The following is a 23,078-nucleotide window of genomic DNA, read 5'->3' on the forward strand; positions in this document are numbered from 1 at the left end:
GTGTGTCAACATGTAACCATCCTCTGCGCTACCAAGTTGTTGAACCAAATATACTATCGATGAATCGGAAGCATGTGATCACACGTGCAGAAAATCAGTCAAACACAAATAATCAGACTTTACTTATTTTATTCTTTTAGCGCTAAAAAGAAAGAGGCGCTTACCCTCACAGGCTAATTGGTTGTGACGTGAATACACCGGGACTAAACAGCATCTGATCAAAAACGGACGATCCATTCTTTATATCTAAGACACGCCTTATTGGTCGTCTGATGAACTACGTCAGCTAAGGAATGCCATGATATCATGGTGTCAGCTTAAGTTTCACTTCTACTGAAAGCCTTTTGTTTGAAAGTGAAACATGCAAGGTCAAGTTCCATTCCTCCAAAAGCTCTCTGTGCATAAATGAAACATACTATGTGTGAAATACAGCTGTATGTGCATGAGTACACGTGCAACCCTGGATAAGCGTCTCAACAATAGATAGATAGATAGATAGATAGATAGATAGATAGATAGATAGATAGATAGATAGATAGATAGATAGATAGATAGATAGATAGATAGATAGATAGATAGATAGATAGATAGATAGATAGATAGATAGATAGATAGATAGATAGATAGATAGATAGATAGATAGATAGATAGATAGATAGATAGATAGATAGATAGATAGATAGATAGATAGATAGATAGATAGATAGATAGATAGATACTTTGTGTAATTTATTTCAACTACAACTTTCATGTCATTTTGCTGCAGGATTAACTGGTGTAATTGAGGAAAGAATACTATGAAATATTGAAGCAACAAGACAGTAACTTGAAGCTACCTTGTGCTTTTACTGCAATTGGGTATGGAAGCAAATTATTGATTGGCCCCAAACAAGTATGTGTACTGTATGTGATGAAAGTTTTTGTCTAAATATGTTTGGTTTTTTTTTCAACATTCTAGCGTTATTAATAAATGTACGCCATAACTATCAACATTAACATAATAAGCAAAAGCTGCAAGATTTACATAGTATATTTATTTATTTCAATGATATTCAAATTGGAATGTTATTCCAACTTACAGAGACATACTAGCATAACTAATTAATTAATTAACGTGCTGTTATCAAAGTCCGGAAGGGGTAGCTCTTGACTGTCATGAAGAGAACGGGATCAGCAGCGGTGAACGGGTAGGCGGAGACCGTCCTCTTGCTTCCGCGTTTCCCTCTCACTTCTCTCATTGCACAGCACGCCGGTAATTTTGGTCACGTTTCCAACCCCTCTCGTCCTTATTTATTTCCTTTTTAGTTCTACCTGTAGCAAATTTATTAAAACGGCTTTACAACATTTAGTGGAACCCACACAACCCTGTCCTACATAATCGGGGGTTGTCGACTGGCTCATCCATGTATTGGAGTCCTGGGCCCCAGCGCACCGGCTTCTGCTTCAGCCATGTCGGCACAGAACGTAGCGGCTGGCGGCGGTGATCAATCAATCAATCAATCAATCAATCACTTTATTTTGGTAAATTGTCCACATTAAACACAAGAAACAACAAAGAAAAAAAGAAAAGAACAATAAACAAACCCACAGTTTACCAAAAAAGGAATAGGCTGAAGCAAAGCTTATTCTTGCCTACCCTATTTTTTTACTTTACAACCTACCAGGATTTCTTCAAATTCAGATTCAAGTACATAGTACATATATAGATCTACATAACAGTGTAAGATTTGATCATTTTACATTTTAAAGCTCTTTTAAAGTTCACCAAGAAAGGACATAACTTAAGATCATCATTCAATTCATTCCACAGTTTCACACCAATAACTGAAACACATCTAGACTTTATCTGACTTTTCTCTTTTGCACATTCAAATATTAACAAACCTCGCAAATTATATTTATTTTCTCTTAACTTAAATAATTTCTGAATACCAGAAGGAAGACTTTTATTCAATGCTTTATACATTATTTCCAGTATTTTTGTATAAACAATATCTTTAAATTTTAATATTTTACTTTGAATAAAGAGTTTATCAGTTGGTTCACGGTATCCCACCTTATTTATAACCCTTATAGCTTTTTTTTGCAACTTAACTAGTATATCAATAGTTGTTTTACTTGCATTTCCCCAGATTTCTGAGCAATAAGACAAATAAGGCATAACCAAAGAGGAATATATAACATACAAGCCTTTAACATTTATTAAATCTTTTATTTTAAACAGTATTCCAATAGTTTTTGCAACTTTATTTCTAATATATCCTATGTGAGGCTTCCAACTAAGTTTATCTATGATAATCCCTAAAAATGTTGTCTCATAAACTCTTTCGATTTCAACTCCATTTATGCATAACTTTACATTATTATAGTTCCGATTATCAGAGAAAACCATGAATTTAGTCTTTCCTTCATTTAACGATAACTTATTGTAATCAAACCATGTTTTCAACTCAGCTAACTCTTTTTCTACTGTTTTTATTATTTCATCCATATTTTTTCCTGAAAAAAAGAAATTTGTATCGTCTGCAAACATTATAAACTTTAACAGACTGGATACTGCAAAAATATCATTTAAATAAAGTATAAATAATTTAGGTCCTAGGACTGAGCCTTGAGGAAGACCACATTTTACCATGTCTGTCTGTGACTTAGTGTTGTTAATTTGTACATATTGTAATCTATTGCCCAAGTAACTCTTTAACCACTGATATGCAACTCCCCGTAAGCCATACAGTTCACATTTACCCAATAGTCTTACATGGTCAATAGTATCAAAAGCCTTGCATAGGTCAATAAACACACCTACGGTATTAAGCTTCTGATCAACTGCTGCTGCAATGTGCTCCACAAACTCCATCACAGCTAAGGTTGTGGAGCAGTTGTTCCTGAAGCCGTACTGGTGCTCGTTCAATATATTATTTTTATTGAGAAATGAATCCAGTCTTTTCATAAATAATTTTTCCAAAATTTTTGAAAATTGTGGTAGCAATGATATCGGCCTGTAATTTGTTAATATTTGCTTGTCTCCACTTTTATGAGCTGGAAAAACCTTTGCTATCTTCATTTTGTCAGGAAAGGTTCCAGTTAAGAATGATCTATTACAAATGTAGGTGAGAGGTTTAATAATACTATAAATTACCTCTTTCACAATAGCCATGTCGATATCATTACAATCTTTGGATTTCTTATTTTTAAATTTTTTAACTACATCTATTACCTCACTTTCACTCACTTCTCCCAGGAACATTGTATTAATATTATTAAATTTATAGTTATGTTTTTCATCTCTACCCTTTGGCAATTTGTTTACTAAATTAGGACCGATATTAACAAAGAACTTATTAAAGACTTCAACAATATCCTCCTTTTTTTCCACTATTGTGTTGTTGTGTTTAATACTTATTGAGAAATCTCTATCTTTATTGTTTTTAATAATACTATTAATTGTATTCCATGTACCCTTAATATCATTGCAGTATTTTTGCAGCAACCTATCATAATAATCCTGCTTTTGCTTTCTCAGCACTGATGTCAACTTATTTTTATATACTTTATATTTTCCTTCTTTTTCATGAGTTGGGCACTTAATGAAATCCTTATATAACTTGTTTTTCTTTTTACATGCCTTCTCCAAACTCTTTGTCATCCAGGGAGTCAATCTATTTTTGGATGTTTGTTTATATTCTTTAAAGGGACAATAACATGACATTTTGCCAGTAATAATTTAAAAATTCTTGCCAGCTGTTGAGAATCCTGGTAGTTAACGAGGCCTTTGTTGGTTGTTCAAGCACATGTAGTAAAAAGTGCTTAACATTGAAAAAAATGGCAGAAATAGTCCTACAAGTCCAAACATTAGTTGAATATCAAAGTACAAAACTTCAACATTTGCTTGGATGTTGAGTTATATTTCAGATATTCAATAGATTTCACTTAAATGCAGGACAGATCCACACACTCCTTCCTAGCCAGCGGCCATCTTACTTACGCTGACAGAGCGGGAAGCGAACCGGCAGGTAAATGAAACACAACACTACCGTTGTCACCGTTGGTAATACTTGCATATGCTGGCAGTAGGGGGTGCCTTGAATCGAGGTTTAGGCTGACAAGGTGAGGTCCAGAGGGGTGTTTATTGTCAGTTTGTTGCTCCGCTCAACTGAGGAGTTTGCGCTATTCTGAAACTAGGTCAGTAGATCAGTAGAGCAAGCTCGCCCTCTAACGCTACGCCATTTATGTATCTGGGTGAAGGGGAGCACCGTGGTGAAAGAGGGAAGAGCACTTTTAGCAAATTTGACTTTTAACGGACAGGATTTTAACCTCTTAAATATTTATGGTTTTAACGATAAACATGACAGGTGCGATTTTTTAGAGGAACTGCAGCCCCACATGCTAGGGAGGAAACCATTAATAATAGGAGGGGATTTTAACTGTATTTTAACTAGAAGAGATAGGAAAAGGACTGGACAAGACTTTAAAATAGACAAGACATCGCTTTTATTGCAGAAAATAGTTAGGGATTTTAAATTGACGGACTGTTTTAGAACTATGCATCCCGGAGAGGAGGGCCACACCTGGATCAGTGATGATGGCTCTAAGGCCTCTCGTATAGATTATTTTTTCATTAGGGATTGCGCCCTAACGGATGCTAGAGTGTCACCGGTTTTCTTTTCTGACCACCTCCTTCTGTCCTGCACGCTTTCACTTCCTTCAGGTGCGACGACCGGGAGAGGTCTGTGGAAACTCAACCGCTCCCTGCTGGAGGACCAGGTTCTGGTCGGCCAGTACAGGGAGCGGTACCGCGAGTGGCAGACCCTCCAAGACCTGTACGAAACACGAGCACAGTGGTGGGAGATGGTGAAGGGTAGGACCCAGACTTTCTTTCGACTAGCAGGGAAAGATAAAAAGAACAAAGAACAAAGACGCATGATGGGGCTGCAGAAAAGACTTCAAAGATATCACCTTTTAAATCAACAGGGTATGGATTTTAATAAAGAAATAAGGGAAATAAAAAAGGAAATGAATTTTTTAGCAGAAATAAAAAGTAAGGGAGTGATTCTAAGAAGTAGAGAAAGAGAGATAGAAGAAGGAGAAAAATGCACAAGATACTTTTTTAAAAAAATTATGAATAATCCGAGTTTTATTTCTGAGCTAATAGCAAAAAATGGAAGTATTGTCTCTGACATAGAAGATAAGAAAAGTGTGATAGAAGATTTTTACGGAGAATTGTATACTGAGAAAACAGTAAAAGAGGATAACATCAATGAAACTTTGGATTTTTTAGAAAAAAGTATAAAAGAAAGTAGTTTTTTAGAGCAGGATTTTACCCTTTTAGAACTTTTACAGACAATCAGAGGTTTTAAAAGAGGAAAATCTCCGGGCTCGGATGGACTCCCTTTGGAATTTTATTTAACATTTTGGGACATTTTAGCACCTGATTTAATCGTTGTTTTTATGGATTTTAGCAAATTAGACACACTCCCCGATAGTTTTAAAACAGGAATAGTTACCCTTTTATATAAAGACAAAGATAAGAAGGACCTTAAGAACTGGAGACCTATTACCCTTTTAAATGTAGATTGTAAGATTTTTAGCAAACTTTTAGCAGCCAGGATGTGCAGAGTGATGGGGGATCTAATCCACCCGGATCAAGCCTGCGCCGTGCCGGGAAGGAGGATCACGGACAGCCTCGTACTGATCCGAGACACCATCTGTTTTGCGAGAGACAGAAACATTCGGCTGATAGTCTTAAATCTAGATTTCGAGAAAGCTTTCGATCGGGTCTCGCACCAGTACCTTTTCCAGGTACTGCGAAAAATGGGTTTTCCTGGGAGGTTTGTAGAGTGGGTGGGACTGCTGTATAGAGACATCTCCAGCAGATTTTTGGTTAACGGGTTTCTGACAAAAGCGGTGAAAGTGAACTGCGGTGTCCGTCAGGGTTGCCCGTTATCCGCCCTTCTCTATGTGGCCTGCATCGAGCCGCTGGCGCAGATCTTGAGAAGGGACCCACAGATTTTAGGTGTAACTATACCGGGGAGTGGAGGGCAGGTAGCTAAATGTCTTTTATATATGGATGATTTTAACATTTTATGTACAGACCTTTTATCAATAAATAGGGTTTTTCAATTAACAGAGTGGTTTGGACAAGCTTCAGGAGCAAAATTGAACAAGGAAAAAACGAAGGCACAATTTTATGGACCATGGAAGGAAAGTGATAAGATAGGATTGAAGTTGCAAATCATGGAAGAAGATCTGAAGATACTGGGGGTGAAATTTGATAAAAATGGAGAAGGGAAAACGAACTGGACAGAGATAGAAAGAAGAGTAAAACAAAGACTGGGGTTCTGGGGGTTGAGAAAATTGACGATGGAAGGTAAGATTTTAATAGTAAAGGCAGTAATTTTACCAGTGTTTTTACTTACTAGTTCTGTTTTTATTCCTCCCAGGAGAGCGTTTTTAGAACTGCAGCGTGCCATCTTTTATTTTATCTGGGACTCCAAATGGGAGCGTTTAAAAAGAGAAATTATGTACAAACCAAAGGAGAAGGGTGGGAAGGGAGTCCCAGACCTTTACTTGGTTTTAGGTAGCCATTATACTAGCATCCACGTACAACAGGCTTTAGACATTTCAAAAAATAAAAAAACAAATGATATGAGCAAATTTTGGTTTGGTTCCTATCTTAGAAGGTTGAAATTGATTAAAAGCGATTTTAGAACTCCAGTAGCTTTTAACCTTCCTCCGGCATATATTTTTATACAGAAATTTTTAAAACATTTTAAACTTGAAGGAGAGGAGAGCAGGATTTTAACCAAGTCTCGTTTTATTATCTCTGTTGTGCAGGACCGGGAATCAGTAACCACAGTGCGCGGCCTCCGGTATGGAGATGACATCACTGTTTGGCGCAACGCGAGCCATCCCGTCCTTTCGAACAGACTCCAGGACCTATCCTGGATGGTGGCTCATGGGATCCTGCCGGTCAGAGCCGTAATGCACTCCCGCGGCATGTCTGCGTCGTCCATCTGCCCCCGTGGTGCGCCGGAGTCGGTGAGGCACCTGCTGTGGGAGTGCAGCGCTGCTGTGGACCTGTGGGCGAAGGCCGGCTCCTTGCAATTCCCACACTTGCCAGCAAGGGAGGTCCTAAACGTACAATTAGTGCTGTACGGGGTGAGCCACCAGAAAAAGAACAAAAAAGACTTTGAGGAGATGTGGCTCACCCTTGCCACCATCAAAGACGCCATCTGGACCTCCAGAAACTTGCTGGTGAGCAGGCGCAGGCAGATGCCCCCGGTGGCTGTGATCCGGATGGCAGCAGCAAAAAGAGCAACATCGAGGGCTGCAGGTGGCGCGCCAAGGACACAGCCACCAAGAAGAATCGCCTGCGCCTCTGTGGACGTAGGAGCCGGCGCACCACGAACAGAGGTCCAAGCAGCGGCGGCCTGGCCCTCCGGGTGAGGCAGGAGGGAAGGAGCTTCAGGGCAGGTTTCCCCTCTGGGCCCCAGCGCTCTGTTTGGAAGAACAGGATGGCTCTGAACTTTGTAAAGAACCCGGTCTGTACAACTTTTAACACCTAGAGCCTTTGTGTTTTTATCCTGTTTAAGCTCCTTTTTGGTTTGAAATGGAAATGGTGTTTTAATCTTTCTTAAGCAGAAAGGAAAAATTTCTGTATAACAGTAAAAATGTCGGTATATTTAAATTGTTTGAAGTAACAATAAAAATTTTTCGAAAGAAAAAAAAAAAAAAAACTGAGGAGTTTGCGCTATTCTGAAACTAGGTCAGTAGATCAGTAGAGCAAGCTCGCCCTCTAACGCTACGCCATTTATGTAACAGCTGTACAACCTTGTTTGTCAAACCACCACCGTTTCGCAACCTAAACAAGTCAAATATTAAAAACTATTGTCTATTAAATATAATTATTACGCTCCTAATAAGGATTACCGTACATGTAAATCACAACTATAGCTAGCTTAGCAGCAGCGGGGCCTGTGTTTATCGCTCTCTATGTGTTTATTTAAGGTAGTATTCTTGAGAACACCGTGTTACATTACGTTACAGTAGATTTATTTAGCACTTTGTTTGCAAATATAATCAGTTTTAATTAATACACAGTGTAGTTACGCGTTTTATATGTACAACGGAGGAGCCGAATCGGTTATTTGTTTTAAGCTTTAAGGTTGCCACAGTGAGACTCTGCCTGTAGAAGCCAGTCCTCCTTTAGTGTCACATAAATCAGTTCTAGTTTCAGGACTAGATGTACTGGACTGTTGGAACCAGCCTTAGGGTCAGTTCAGACTGAGTAAGAAAAAATACAAACACACGTGACTGAAAATAAAGGAACACATTTTTTGATTATGCTTAAAAAAATATAAAAAGTAACATGTTCATCTTAGGTAATATAAGTATATATTACCTAAAATATATGTGACCGTCCAGACAAACCGTTGCAAGGCAATTTCAAATTTAGGGTTTTAAATTTCCTTTTTATTTATTACTGTGTAACAGGCTTGGGCTGGTTATTGATATCAAGGTGTATCGCAGTTTTAAGAAGTTGTGGTTTTAAAACTGCTACAATTTCTCATCACATCATTTCTACAATATAAAGTTCTTTTAAGTGGACGCTGGCGAATGAGATGGATGGCTCCCTGCTGGTGCTGCACACTGCCGATCAACTGGCTGAATAGAACTCTAATATAAAAAGCAGTGACGTGCTTTGAGGGTCGTAGCTAGTGAGGAACTGACTTAATCAAAATCAGATTTATAAATATAGACCCTCTGCATGTTATTGTTTACATAAGAAAATTTCGCGCATGCGGACAACGCTGGAGGGCAAAAAGACTATTCTTCTACATACATAGCCGCGCTGTAGCGGTAGAATAATTCCGTTAACTCAATCAAACTTGGACACGTAGATATTATTAATGTCGTGCTGTGCTCCCCAGCAAATGAAAAAACCATTAAAGTACAACTCAAAACCACTTCTTACTCGTTCTCTGTATCAGCTCAGCAATGCGCAGACTCGTTTCCATAGCAACTGACAACAATGCCCCCCCGCCCCCCAAAAAACAAAAAAAATAAAAATAAAAACACTCAAATATTTCCCAGACAAAGAGCAGAACATTCAGTCTGATACAGTAGTATTGCTTTAGGCTTAATATTTGTTTTGCGATTGTTAATAAGTGATTGCTGTGGTAAGAGGAAAAAAAACTTTAAATATATCGCTGCACTTGACTTTACTGTATGGCTAGCTCCATGGCTATACTGTCTCTTACTCTGCAGTTGTGGAGTCACAATGCCTGGAAACATGAGCGCCCCCTGCCATGATGTAAGAGAACTGCCTGCCTCACCTCAAATCTCTTCTCCGCCGTTTCTGATCGCTTCTTCGCACATGAAACACGTTACACCCACAATTGGTGACAAAAAACACTGTACATTATATACATAAGCTAAGTTATGGAAAATCAGTTCATACATTAAATGTTTTAAGCCATTGTATTTACAGACAGGAGGAGCATGCTCTCATAGAATGGCAGACAGTGCAGTTAGTTTTTCCATGATACAGATGAGACTCTGCCTCACTTACCTCCCCTGACCGCACGTCACTGATACAAAGCCTAATATAATATAGTGTAATTTTCCAATGCTTACAAGAGAGATAAATTTGGCTGTGTAAAGTGTTTCACATGACACAGTGATGGTCTTACAACTAAATTACGTGCTAACTGTAGTTAGAAAGCTACAGATACCAGGGCAACTTCATCAGTTAGACTAATTACCAGCTTATATCAGCTATTCACAAGTTACGAGATGAAGAGAAGAATAGCAAAATTGTATAATTTCCTTGCAATAAGCACTTAGGATGAAGTCATTGTAACTTTTGTGACCAGTAAGTTGTGCAATGTTAGCAAGTGTAGTGCTTTTAATTTAGTCAAAGTTCTGTAACACAAAGCGCTTTACAGAAATTAAAAATACATTTAAAAAAAAACAATGGAGACATTTACCTTAAGTGATCAAACTAAGTAACCAAATGAAAGAAAGAAAATGAAAACATAAGATGGATACATCAATCAGTTGTGTTGCTCTGTGCTGAAATGCCACTGAGATTATAGAAAGCTTTACAACCTATAAATTCAAAGGTCAATCTATTTGTGATACAGTCTAAGCAAGCAATATTTACACCAAAGTGATAATGTAGTGCTTGTCAAAACAATTAGTTAGGATATTGACTGCTTATTACCATTTACCAGAATACCACCTCAAAAATCCTGAACTTTTTCTTTAACTTTGAGGACTTCCAGCGTCAGGCCTCAAAGGCCAGAGCCTTTGATACAAAACATCTGAAATAAATGGTTCATTGCCAGGCTTCTGCTTACCTGATGAAATGTTGATTAGGTAATTCTGACATTTGAGGCAGCTGAGCTGGAGTGAAACACCCAAAGCAGCAAAACATAGACATTTTACCATTGGAGTTTGACATCTCTGCTTTTGCAGCATCAAAACCAAAAAATTTCCAAAATGTCATCAAGCATTTCCATGATGCACTTTTTTTAGTTGACTAAAAACCAGGTAAAGGTTAGTGACACGTTTCAACAGAAGTAAGTTACTACTAAAGGAACCAGCAACACATTTTCCTCAATATTCCTGTTTTACATTTACACTCGTTTGTTGTCCATCAGGACCAGCAGGACAGACCTCAAAGAAAAACAGAAATCAGTCTCAGCTAGAAAAGGCCTGGTTGTTGCATCTCTGAAATAGAAGCTTTTTACTGTAAAGCAATAAAACAGTAAACCAAAAAAATACTTGAAAAAAGCCATTGTTTACCCATTGCTAAAAGATCAAAAAAAAATAAAAACTGCTCTCATGATATCCAAAGATCAAATTGTTGACTTTGGGTCAGTTTGACCAATCTTTCATACCCACACAATGCTATGTCATACCACTGTGTATAAACAAGTGGAGGTTTTTTTTTTTTTTTTTTGGAGGGAATGGGGGTGGGAGGATTTAGGTAAGTGGAATTTTTATGAGTTATGTTCATGGACTGTCATAAAACTATCAAATCCATTTTTATCTCTGAAGAAGAATAATTTCTTTTGTATTTTAGAGACAGATGATGTAAACTTTATAACTTATTATGATATTTTGTATTCATAGCAATAATAATAAAAGTGACTAAAAGTACTTACCAAGTCATCAGGATCTTGTTTTTTTTTTGTTCAGCAATAAACATTATGGCTAAGGATGTCCATAACTGCAGTCAAACCTCCAGAGGTACAAATATGGCTCTTAAAAAACAAAATTTATAAAATGTCATGTAAAAACTGAACAAAAAATACTGTAGAAGTACAAGACATGCAAAGTGGTGAAATGACATTCACCCATCCAGGATGGCTGCACAATGTATCGTAGATATAGATATATAAATCAAGTAATCTATAACAAATATATTCCAAGTTTCATGACTACATGTTTAACATGCCAATAATATATATATATATCCTGTTGGATAGTCTTTCTGCGGAAGAGGCTCACATTAACACAGATCCCATCATGCTAAAAGTCACAGATATTGTTGAAAGCAAGCATGAGAGAAAGACAGGAGGAAGCGAAATGTTGGTTTGCTTTGCACAGATGAATAAAATCACAGACTGACACAAACACATTAGCGTTAGCATAACCCAAGAATGCTCACTGAGGAGCTGCCATGCATTCACCTGTCCTGGTATGTATGAATTAATCAGAATGAAAAGGGTTGAGTGTGCAGTTAGAGGTTTGGCCATGTCTGTTTGCTCAAAATGAATAAAAGGGTGTGTCCATAACTGAATAGGGTTCTAAGGCTTTGTTTCATGGAGCCTTTCAAACCTTGGGATCGTCCTTCAAGGTTGGGCACGCCACCTTTGGCACAATCAGTCTATTTGAGGCAATCAAAATAAAATATTTCAGAGTTTTGGGGCCTTAAGCTGAATAATAGATGCTGAAAAGAGGGATGGACAAAACTCTATTTCTATGGCGAGAAAAGACTTCAGAATGCCATTTTAGTCCTGCATTCAAGGACTTCTTTTCTTCAGTTATTTAAATTCAGTTAAGATCTTTGAGTCACAATAATTTGCAATCTCCTTTTTTCATGTATTTGCACTCTTGTTTTTGAAATATTAATGTATGAGAGTATCTTAACACTTTGAAGATTTAAATGTAGGTTCTGTTGCTTTAAATTAGATAATGAAATTAGACTTTCATCAAGCAGCAGATCGTCATGCTGTGGGTCGTAAAGGTGCAGCCAATACTCAAGTCAAACATTTATTGAATGAGCTTAGAAGTAAACAGTTGAGCTGGAGAGAAAGGTTGTAAGATTTATTGGAAGAATCTTTGTACAGTCTGATCTTCATTTAGCTTCTTTTCAAACTTTTAATCTGGCAGAACTTGGCAGAGTGAGGCGGATTAGAAGTCGGGTCACTGCTGATCTGTTAAAGGCTATTTGGGTCACAGTGTTTGTAGCTCATGGTTAAAAATAGGTCTAATCAATAAAAACCAGTCTGTTTCCAGTCATTCTCCTGAGTTTTTCTCCCACATATTTTTCAGAAGCCTTACAGCTCATGGCATACCAGACCAGATGTGGAAATATGAAGAATTGAGCTTATTTTTGAGAGCCACTGTCAGCAGTTTGGGATTTAAATGCTTCATTACACACGGTCGCTTTTGAACAAACCATACCGCACCATTCCGGGGCTTCTTTTAGCTGTATGCCTTCAGATAATAGTATGCGTGCGATTGCGATGCAGCTACTGGCCTCAGACAACACAGTCCATTTATTGGGAACAAAAAAAACCTTCACTTTTTGTGACAAACCTGAGACTTAGTGCATCATGTTGGTGCATTTGTAGGAACGCCAGATCCTGAACACCCCAGACCATAAAATAGCGTTCCAAACCACCCTGGCACGTGGCAGACTGTGGAAACGAGGAATAAAAACTTTCCAATGTCGCTGAGTTAAAACAATTCTGCAAAAAAAATTAGGCCAAAATTCCTCTGCAGCAATGTAAAAGATAAATGGTTCGTTATTGCAATCATTTGATGGCAGTTGTTGCTGCCAAGGTTGGCACAAGTTGTTAGGTTTATGGAAATGTACATTTTCATAAAGGGCTAGATTGGTTTGGGAAGCTTATTGTCCTACAAACAGCTCATTGTAATTAGTATGGTTATATTTGTCTGAAAGAACTTTTTTTATCCAAAATGTTCAATTATAATGAAAATAGAATATATTTTTACAGCAATGTAGATTTAGGAAAAATGTTCCTGGTGTAAAACTTCATGAAATGCCAATATCAGTGATGGTTCACTTTTGAATCACTTTTGAACAGCCTGATTTTGTCATTTTCTGTTTCGGTAACTACGGAGGGAGTTAGTTTATGGTCCTCACAGCCTGAGAAAACTCAGCTGTGTTCTTTGCTATTTGAATAAAAGGAACATGAACTGTTGGGGGAATTTTATCAAACTTTGCTGTGCCTCAATAACCATAAACTGCCCATGTCTTAATGATGATCTTAACATCTAGAATTTGTTTCAGAGCATTTGATGTCTGTGTTCCAGATGATGTGCTGGTTGAGGAAGAACATAGCAACTCTCTGCCCAGCTTGATGACCCCATCCATAACATCTGGTATGTCCTTGAGTATGGACATGCCAAGGAAGCGGAAGGGAAGCACAGACAACCAGTTAGTATCCCTCATACATTTGATCTGATTAAAATACACCAAAAAAACCCCAACAAACCCTGTTAAATTATGTGTTTATTTCCTCTCAGGGATTCAAAATTGGCTATGATTAGTGATGCAGATATGGAAGATGACCAAAACAGGTGCTTTGCTCATTTTTAAAGGGAAGCAAATATTTTTGTGCAAATTTTGTCAGAATAAATTTAATCTATCCTTGTGAATTTGGTGATTTTCTCTCCACAGGTCAGACGGAGAGGACCAGCATGTCAAAATTAAATGCTTCAGGTAGAAAAACCTTATAATAAACCTTAGGTTAAACAAATGTCTGTTATATTCAGAGCGTGCTACTTTTCAGAGGTCAGTGACATGTTTATTTAAATGTCTTTTGCAGGGAACCACACAGCCAAATTGAGAAGAGGAGACGAGACAAAATGAACAATCTTATTGACAAACTTTCAGCCATGATCCCCACATGTAACCCCATGTCCCGTAAACTGGACAAACTCACGGTGCTCAGAATGGCAGTGCAGCACCTCAAATCCCTCAAAGGTACAAATTACATCCATAACCTGTAGTAATCAAAGATGGTAAGCCCTACTTTTCTCAGTTCAAAATACTTCGAACTTAGACTTAACTGACAGAGACAATGTATGTCCTGTTAACTTCTTTTGTTTTTTGCTAAAATTTTAAGCCTTTTACATTGTGAAACTGTCTGTAATTTCAGGTTCAGCGAGCTCCTTTTCTGAAGCGAGCTCCAAACCGTCATTTCTTCCCGATGAAGAGCTTAAACATCTTGTCCTCAAGGTCAACATGAGATAGTAAAACACGTTTGCATGTGTTACCTTATGATCAAAGTTTTAAGGATATTAGAATTTTCCATTAATTACAAAGCAATCAAGTAGACTAGATTAGTTTTCCTTTATTTTTGAACCACATTAGTTACATTTACAATGTACAGCATTTTACAAAAGCCTGATGGCTTTGTGCTTTTGTCTTGAGCAGATCCTGACTGTCGCTCTTTCCTTGTCTCTGTTGTGCAGGCTGCAGATGGGTTCCTGTTTGTAGTGGGCTGTGATCGCGGGAAAATAGTTTTTGTCTCAGAGTCCGTCACAAAGATATTAAATTATAGTCGGGTAACACTTTTACATTTGTCGTATAATCTGCTGTTTTTGTGGCTTTATGTAAAAACACCAGACACACTAGATGGGTTTTTGTTATGAAGTCTGCATAGTGGATAGATGGGAATCTACGAGGTGCTGGTGACTTTAAAAGAGAGCATTTTCCTTGCTGTAGACCTGCTAGTTAAAACTAAAACATTCATTCAATATATATGTGCTTGATAGTTATGTTTGTACTGCTATTATAAATGGACATTTCTGTTTGGAGTTTGGCCATATTAAGATCTTAATCTGTCATATTTCTGCTAACTTGCTGTATCTTGTGTTTTCATACCCACTGAACTTTTCCCTGTTTTATCCTGTTACAACCACAAACGTGAATGGGTTTTATGTGGTACCAACACAATAGTGGTGCATAATTGTGATGAGGAAAATAACAATCAGGTAACAGGTAACAGGTGGTTTGTAGTTACAGCAACAAGTCCAAAAGCCACAGCTTCTGTTACACTTTCAAATGTGTGACATGTTTTGCTCCATATTTCAGGTCTTTAACTCCGACCAGCCTCTCATTCCCTGCAGAAGAAGGCAACCCTAATATTTTTGCTGCCTCTTCCATCTTACACTGTTTATATTCCAGGATTTTCTATGATGGTTTTCTACCACATGTAGTATTTTGTATTGAGATTGTAAAGTTTCATTTGGTTCTTCCACATGTTCAGAGAGTTTCTGTGTCCCTGGGTCTTTGTGGTTGTGTATTTTGATTCCTTCACAGATCAGCCTAAATTTGACTGAATTTAAATGGCACACAGCTAGATTTTGTTTACTAAATTGTCTATTTTTTATTGGTTTTTAAATGTATATAAATAAAGATGCCAGTCTCAGTTTTCAAACTTGTATGACCTTCCTTATACTTACTTAACGATTATGCTCTACTTTTGTGTTGCCATAAAATCCCATTAAAAATATTAGACTTTGTGATTGTAATGTGACAAAATGTTAAAAGTTCAAGAATTATGATTACTTCAACATTAATAACGTGTCTTTAAGATCTGAATCTGACTTATTTCTATCTTTACACCCTGTCTGGTGTGCTCCTGGGACAAAAGTCCTCAGTAAAAATACCCTTCGAAACTAGTTGTTGGCTCGGTTTAAATTAGGTATTTTTGTTGATTGTTTCATCCACATGGAAGCCTTGTTTAAGTATGCAGTGTCCTGTGTTTTTTACTTCAGGCGGAGCTGATTGGACAGAGCTTGTTTGACTACATACACCCCAAGGACATGGGAAAAGTGAAGGAGCAACTGTCTGCTTCTGAATTGCACCCTCGTGAGCGACTAATAAAAGTAAGGCGTTTTATTTTTGTCTTTGTGTGAGAGGTCAATAGATTTAATTCACCGCAGTGCGTTTAACACTCTGAGTATCTGCAGCTGGTCTGCAGGTTCAGGCTGACCTTCCCATCGGTGCGTCACGGTTGTGTTCAGGCGCTCGGCGCTCTTTCTTTTGTCGCATGAAGTACAACAAAATACCTGTGAAAATTGAAGAAAAGGAAACCCAGGCAAACACCTCTAAAAAGAAAGGTGATCACAAATTGCTTGGCAGTTTCCACAAATGACCCCCAAATGTGGATTTATTTTGTGCATATTGTTTATGGTATTAAATGCATATTTTTATATTTTTTTAAGAGTCACAGAAATACTGCACAGTCCACTGCACTGGCTATATGCGCAGTTGGCCTACCAGTCAGATGGGAGCGGAAGGAGAAGCAGACAAGCAGGACAGCTCCTATTTTAGCTGTTTGGTGGCGGTGGGACGCGTCCATTCACACTCAGCTCCGCAAGTTAACGGAGAAGTCCGAGTTAAACCCACCGAGTTTGTTACACGCTACGCCATGGATGGAAAATTCACCTTTGTTGATCAAAGGTAAATTTAATTTCCTGTTGCAGGAGGGTAAGATGTCCTAGAGGATGATGTAGCTTGTCTATAGACGGACCATAGCTGGCTACAAGTACATTTTATTACTTAATTTTCATATATAAAAGAAACAGACCTGCACTGTTTAACATCATGGTGTTTATAAAGTGGTTGAAAAACGTGTAACTTAAAGCATTAGTGGAGGAGGGTGGGGATTTATGTCTTAACACATAAATTCCACTCCCTCTGCAGCTTTTCATTGTCTTTGAACTTTTTTCCTCCAACAGAGCAACAACCATACTGGGTTATCTTCCCCAAGAATTGCTGGGAACGTCGTGCTACGAGTACTTCCATCAAGATGACTTGCTGCATTTAGCCGATCGACATCGAAAAGGTAACCTACCTGTCTTGGTTAGTTTTCTTTAAGCCTTTCTAAAGTCCCTGCTGCATAAAATACACCAGCTTCAACATTGCTGCGATGCATATCAAGCTGCAAATTTCTCATTGCTTCAACTGGTAATTTTGCACACAGTATGTTTTGTCTAATATGTATTAAAAAAAAGAAGAAGAAAAAATCTCCCACAATCCCTTGGAAGTTTGGCATCTGCACATGTCCATTTACTTGTCGTACTCCTTGTGACTTGTGAGGAGGTTCCATCAAAGATGTTTGGAATGGTAAAAAAAGCTCAGAGCTGCTGTTTGTTAGATTAAAGAAAGGAGCGACGTGACTCACCGCAGAATGATGTGGTCGCCAGTCGACTACGTTCGAGAGGCGGAGCCCACTTGGACCACATCCCGTGACACGCTGGGTAGGTGACCCCCTAAAGGGAGCAGGGTGCAGAATGACAAAGACCAAGGACTAACTTGGGGATGCACAAGAGGCAGGTTTTTAAGTCTTAGACAGATTTTTTGGGGGGAAAGCACAACTATTAGTAGATGATCATTCTTTCAATAGACAAAGACAAAGGCTGGATATAAAAGTTGAGGCTGGTGTAAAACATCTAGCTCTCCTACTTTGGAATTCCTTGGTTTTTCTATCTCATGTTTCCAACTTTTATGGTAGGCAACTTTTTCTGTCACATTGCTCTTAATGAATCCAATGTTTGGCAATCAGATGATTCCACTCCAACATCCTAGAGCCAGTGTGTCCAACTAATTTTCACTTCGAGCCACATCATAAATGACCTCTATGGTCCGGTTATGGCAGAAAATATAGATAAAACTACTGAAGGTAGTTTTTGCTTGTCCATCTGTTCATGTTGATGTAAGTTGGCCCAAACTAAGAACTGATTTGATTTGACTGATAAAATACTATTTAAATACACAAATGTTATCTTGAAATTCTACTTCTGTGGTTCTGTAAACCTCAGAGGGACCATAGAAACAGCTGTGCGGCTATTGATTTGGTCTGCAAAAGCATAGCATACATTAGAGTACCTGAAACAAGAAAATAAAAACACCCATTGCTAAGGCGTATAAGGAATGACGACGTGTCACCCCAACACAAATCTAGAAGTATTTTTCCTGGTTCATGCTTAATCAGTGCTTGGTAAAGGGTGACCTGCCTTATCATTCATCTCTCTCTTTCTCTAGGAACCTAAATTAATTTTAAAATTTTCTATTAGCTGACAATTTTCCTTCCTTACCTCCACTAACCCCTGCAAGATGCGTACAAACATGACGCAGCCATAGTGCACCCTGGCAGCTGACGGGATGAACATGTTCAGCACTGATGTTAGAAAAATGGCAGCCCCAAAAACCCTGTGAAGAAAACAAGGGCCGTCAATGAATCAGTACAGCCAGACTCCATCAGAATAGCTTATGTGTTTCAATGAAAATGCTTCATGGGAAATGAACCTTCACTGGGCCTTTTTTAAATATTTAGGTTTTATAATTGATTATTCCTGGGTTTTGTTCTCAACCTTCAACAGCTTGTAAAAAAGATGAAGCTGAAGCTGGGTTCTTATTTCAAAATTAAATCTTGTTTATAAAGATTTATCATTTCATCACAGATTTAGTGCCTCTGTTTTATTGCATTGGGACTGTATCTCTTGTCCCTTTTTGTTAAAATATTTTCAGGTGTTTATTTTCTGCGCTCAGGTGATTTGATTTTATTAATTGTTCGGTGTGCAATGATCTTTCCAAAAAAAATTGCTTTCCAGTTTGCTGCTCCCTCAGTCTGGAATCAACTGCAAAAAGACTTAAAGCTGAAAGAAATTGTTTCCTTTAATGCATTTAAGGCCACTCTTAATCAGTTTGTAAATAAGATTTTTTTTGTACATGTTTAGATTAATATCTAGTTTTATATTAGATTCATTACTACCTTTATGTCTGTGTTGGCTACACAGTCTATGTATATATCTATAGATATATAGATCTATAGATATCTCTAGATCTATAGATATATCTATCTATCTATACCTATATATATCTATAGATATATATCTATATCTATCTATCTATATAGATATAGATATAGATATCTATATCTATAGATATATTTATATCTATATCTATAGATATAGATATATAGACTGATGGGGCTGCAAAGTGGCGCAGTTGGTAGAGCTGTTGCCTTGCAGCAAGAAGGTCCTGGGTTCGATTCCCGGCCGGGGATCTTTCTGCATGGAGTTTGCATGTTCTCCCTGTGCATGCGTGGATTCTCTCCGGGTTCTCCGGCTTCCTCCCACAGTCCAAAAACATGACTGTCAGGTTAATTGGTTTCTCTAAATTCTCCCTAGGTGTGAGTGTGTGTGTGAGTGTGTGTGTGTGAGTGTGTTGTTTGTCTTGTATGTCTCTGTGTTGCCCTGCGACAGACTGGCGACCTGTCCAGGGTGAACCCCGCCTCTCGCCCAGGACGCAGCTGGAGATAGACACCAGCAACCCTCCCGACCCCATTAGGGAAGAAGGGTGTATAGAAAATGGATGGATGGATGGATGGATATATAGACTGATATACTATTTGTAATTTTAGAACTGGAATAAATGATTGTTTCAATAATTTTCTAATTTGTTGAGCTGCATTTATATTTGTGATCTTGACCAAATCTTTAGGCAGCTGGTGAAAGCTTGACAAACACTGTGCGTGTGTGTGTAGGTGTGTGTGCGTGTGTGTGTAGGTGTGTGTGTGTGTGTGTGTAGGTGTGTGTGTGTGTGTGTGTAGGCGTGTGTGTGTGCGTGTGTGTGTGTATGCGTGTGTGTGTGTGTGCGTGGGCGTGTGCGTGTGTGTGTCTGTCAGTAGACTAATAAAGCACCACATCTCCGAATCTGTCTGTCAAAGTGTCTCAGTCAACCTTATAGCCTGACACATCTGACACCTCTGTCATTCACTGAATGAGATAAAAAGACAACCCATTCAACCCACAAGCTTCTGCTTCACCACCACAGTGCTGCCATGCTCCCTCTTACCCAAAATCCCCGTCATCCGTTTTTTTGCAAAGCAGCATGTAAGTGACACTTGTAATATTCCAGCTGCTGCTGTTTCAGAAGGAAATCAGAAGGAGGATCTTTCATTATTAACTCTGTCAGTGGCATGTCCTTTTTTTCCTGTGAAGCTTTTATTACAGGATTGCTATCAGCTCCATCAGTAATGTTCACTGTGCCAAACAGTTTTAACCCTTTAAATCGCAGGAGCAGAAGAAGAGCTTCCCCTAATTCTAGTTCTCTTACTTATTTACTGAGTAAATTTGATGGTATTTGATGGTAATCAGGGTGACACCCAGTTCATCCTTATGAAAAGGGCATCTTTACTGCTAAAGCTGAGTTTCCAGCACTAATACCGGTAACACAAAGCGACACTGACAGCACCCGACCTGTTGGCAGACAGCTTGTTGGAGATGAATCCGCCTGGGATCTGAGTGGCGATGTAGCCCCAAAAGAAGGACCCGTGGATCAGCCCCACAGTCTCTGGGTCCCAGTTAAACTGAGCTTTCTGAAATGGAGTTAATAAAACAAATGAGACAAAAATGTTCATATTCTGGGGAATAAAATACAGAGTGCTTCCCTTGATTATCACATACTGGTAACTAATCTAAATTCCTTTCTGAATGTATGAAGAAAAAGTGAACATTGACGTTTCTGTGTGTCATGACTGTGTCTGAAACAAAAGCAATATTTCATAAGGCAAAATAAGATTTAAAAACCCTTCTTTTTATAATTAATTGTATATGAATTTAAGATGACTCCATGCAAGGCACAGAAGAACACTCAATAATAAGTTTTCTAAAACGAATTATTACATTTCCTTTTTACTTGAAAATATGTTTCGTGGGAAGTGAATGTCTGACTTGAAACTACTAAAAATTTACAAAATATATTGAAAAATTATTGTTATCATTATTTCTGTTAATCTTGATGATTAGGCCTTACAGCTAATAAAAACATAAAATTTAGTTTCTCCACAAAAAATTATGTCAAGGCCATTCAAGGTTATGCATACACATTGGCTACATTGCTCATAAGTTACTTTTTTTTTTTTAAAGAATAAAAGTAAATCATCTTTTACAACATGCAATTCACTGAGACATGTATATCTTAAAACCTTTAATGCCAAAGAGTAAAAACAAAACAGTATTCAGTTAGCTTGTTGGATTTCAATCTACCTGAATCACTCGCGTCCCGTTGATATAGACTGTGTTGTTGTTCACCATCTCTACAATGGCCACGCCCAGGTTGCATCGGATGCCAAAGGAGATGCAGAAGCCCAGGCCACTGAGGATGGCAATGATGTAGCGCTTGGGCAGACCCGCAGCTGCAGTCCAGCAGGGGGGCAGGAAGTGGTGCTGATGTCACCGGCTGTCCATCTTCTGTCAGTTCAATGTTTTCCTCATCCTCAACATTACTACCGTCCATTTTCCTAAAGAGTAAAAGGGAATGGCAATCTGTTCACTTTGCTGCATTTTCATGTCACACTGTTATTTATATAGATTTATATAGTGTGTTAGTAAAAATCAGTAGCAAACAAGGATAAGGATCAGTGATCTGCTGTCATCAGGTTTCTTTAAGGTTTCTCATTCTTCACATCCATTCTGCCTCCTGAATCAACATGTCTCTGTTCACACCAGCCAGCAATAGATCTCCTATTACCAGAGGCATCTCCACAGTGCAGAGGGCTGCTGAAATTTGCAGTTTTTCTTCTGCACAAATTTAAGAGAGGGAAGAACAAGCTTTGATGGATTGTAATATTTCTTTCACATCTGCCACTTTCTTGGTGCAGAGCTTTTTTTATTGGCACTAATTGTAAATATTGTCTTTTCAATGCTCAAAGAGACATGTGCATTTTATATATATATTTTTATTTAATTATCTCCATTTCACATTACTTTAGATTGTGAAATGTATCTTTCACAGTATTTTTTCATAACTACACTGTATTTATGTTGAAATTTTGACCTTAATGTATGGTATTATATTTTTAATTCTGTTTTATATATTGTATACTCTATCTTTGTGTGAGTCTATTTGCTGTTATTGCCTGTTACTTTGCTGCTGTTGCACAGATTTTTTTTTTACATTATTCTACAGTATTCTATCTATTGCTATGTTTTTGCCTCCACTGTGCCTCTTGTTGCTGAAAGTAAATCATTCCCTCCAGATCCAGGATCTGATATTTCAGACAGAAATTAGGAGAAGTATTGCAAAAATTACAAAATAATTTTAATAATGATAATAATCATCATAAATTGAGAACAAATAAATAAATATTGCCACAATTATTAGTATGATTATTATTATTATTATTATTGTAAATATAAGTGTTGGTAGTATTTCTGTTAGGTTTTACATCACTATTTTATTTTCATTATCTTATTATGACGTTATTATTAGAATTATGTCTTGAATAAATGCTAAGCCAAAACCCACACTAAACATGTCTGTCATCACTTTGTTCTATATCACATAAATGTCTTCTGTTTTCATAATGATGTTGCCTTTATTTTATTTTCTGTAATTCTATTTTTGTTGTCTTGTCTAAATAATCCTCCACTTTATTTTCTAAAGACAGTCGTCTGAATACATGTCTAAGCTTCTCCACCTGACAAATTCTTCTGTTAAGAATTTATTAGATGTAAAATATGCATTACTGCCTAAAAATAAAACCTGTGATTACATCACTGGCCTCCCTCTGCAAGGAATAGGATCAGATATTTCTTTATCGCCAGGATTTCTCATGGCAGACGATTCTACGTGTTCACCCCTGAGGTTGATCCTCATCAGCACCATTTTTGCAGCCTTATGGCTTAATTTCTGCACATTTCCATACAAATTAACCCTCTCACCTCTGCAGCTTTCCTAAAGAATCCCCACAGTATTCTTGGCCTCCTCCTTCCCAGGTTTTAGCACCTGATTTTCAAAC

At 37.8% G+C, this 23,078-nt stretch overlaps 1 protein-coding gene and 1 pseudogene across 1 annotated transcript; one reads left to right on the forward strand and one right to left on the reverse strand.

Annotated features, from left to right (window-relative positions):
• The first annotated feature begins 3,770 nt into the window (after positions 1–3,770).
• On the forward strand, positions 3,771–21,468 carry LOC122827638 (aryl hydrocarbon receptor nuclear translocator-like protein 2). Its single transcript, XM_044110538.1, has 12 exons — positions 3,771–4,013; positions 13,573–13,696; positions 13,786–13,839; positions 13,940–13,981; positions 14,088–14,245; positions 14,421–14,500; positions 14,737–14,829; positions 16,045–16,162; positions 16,240–16,389; positions 16,495–16,732; positions 17,011–17,117; positions 21,394–21,468. Exons 1-12 carry the CDS (start codon positions 3,935–3,937, stop codon positions 21,435–21,437), a joined length of 1,287 nt encoding a protein of 428 aa, XP_043966473.1. The 5' UTR covers positions 3,771–3,934; the 3' UTR covers positions 21,438–21,468.
• On the reverse strand, positions 17,111–22,453 carry LOC122827637 (annotated as a pseudogene).
• Positions 22,454–23,078: the final 625 nt, after the last annotated feature.

The sequence above is a fragment of the Gambusia affinis genome, unplaced genomic scaffold (genome assembly GCF_019740435.1).
Source record: "Gambusia affinis unplaced genomic scaffold, SWU_Gaff_1.0 Scaffold2, whole genome shotgun sequence".
In the NCBI taxonomy this organism is placed as follows: Eukaryota; Metazoa; Chordata; class Actinopteri; order Cyprinodontiformes; family Poeciliidae; genus Gambusia; species Gambusia affinis.

Excerpts from the sequence above, each read along its gene's own strand:
- LOC122827638 (XM_044110538.1), top strand. The coding sequence starts at position 3,935 with ATGCAGGACAGATCCACACACTCCTTCCTAGCCAGCGGCCATCTTACT. Across the intron at positions 13,982-14,087 it reads GTCAAAATTAAATGCTTCAG|GGAACCACACAGCCAAATTG; the intron begins GTAGAAAAACCT and ends TGTCTTTTGCAG. Across the intron at positions 16,163-16,239 it reads GCGACTAATAAAAGTAAGGC|CTGGTCTGCAGGTTCAGGCT; the intron begins GTTTTATTTTTG and ends GAGTATCTGCAG.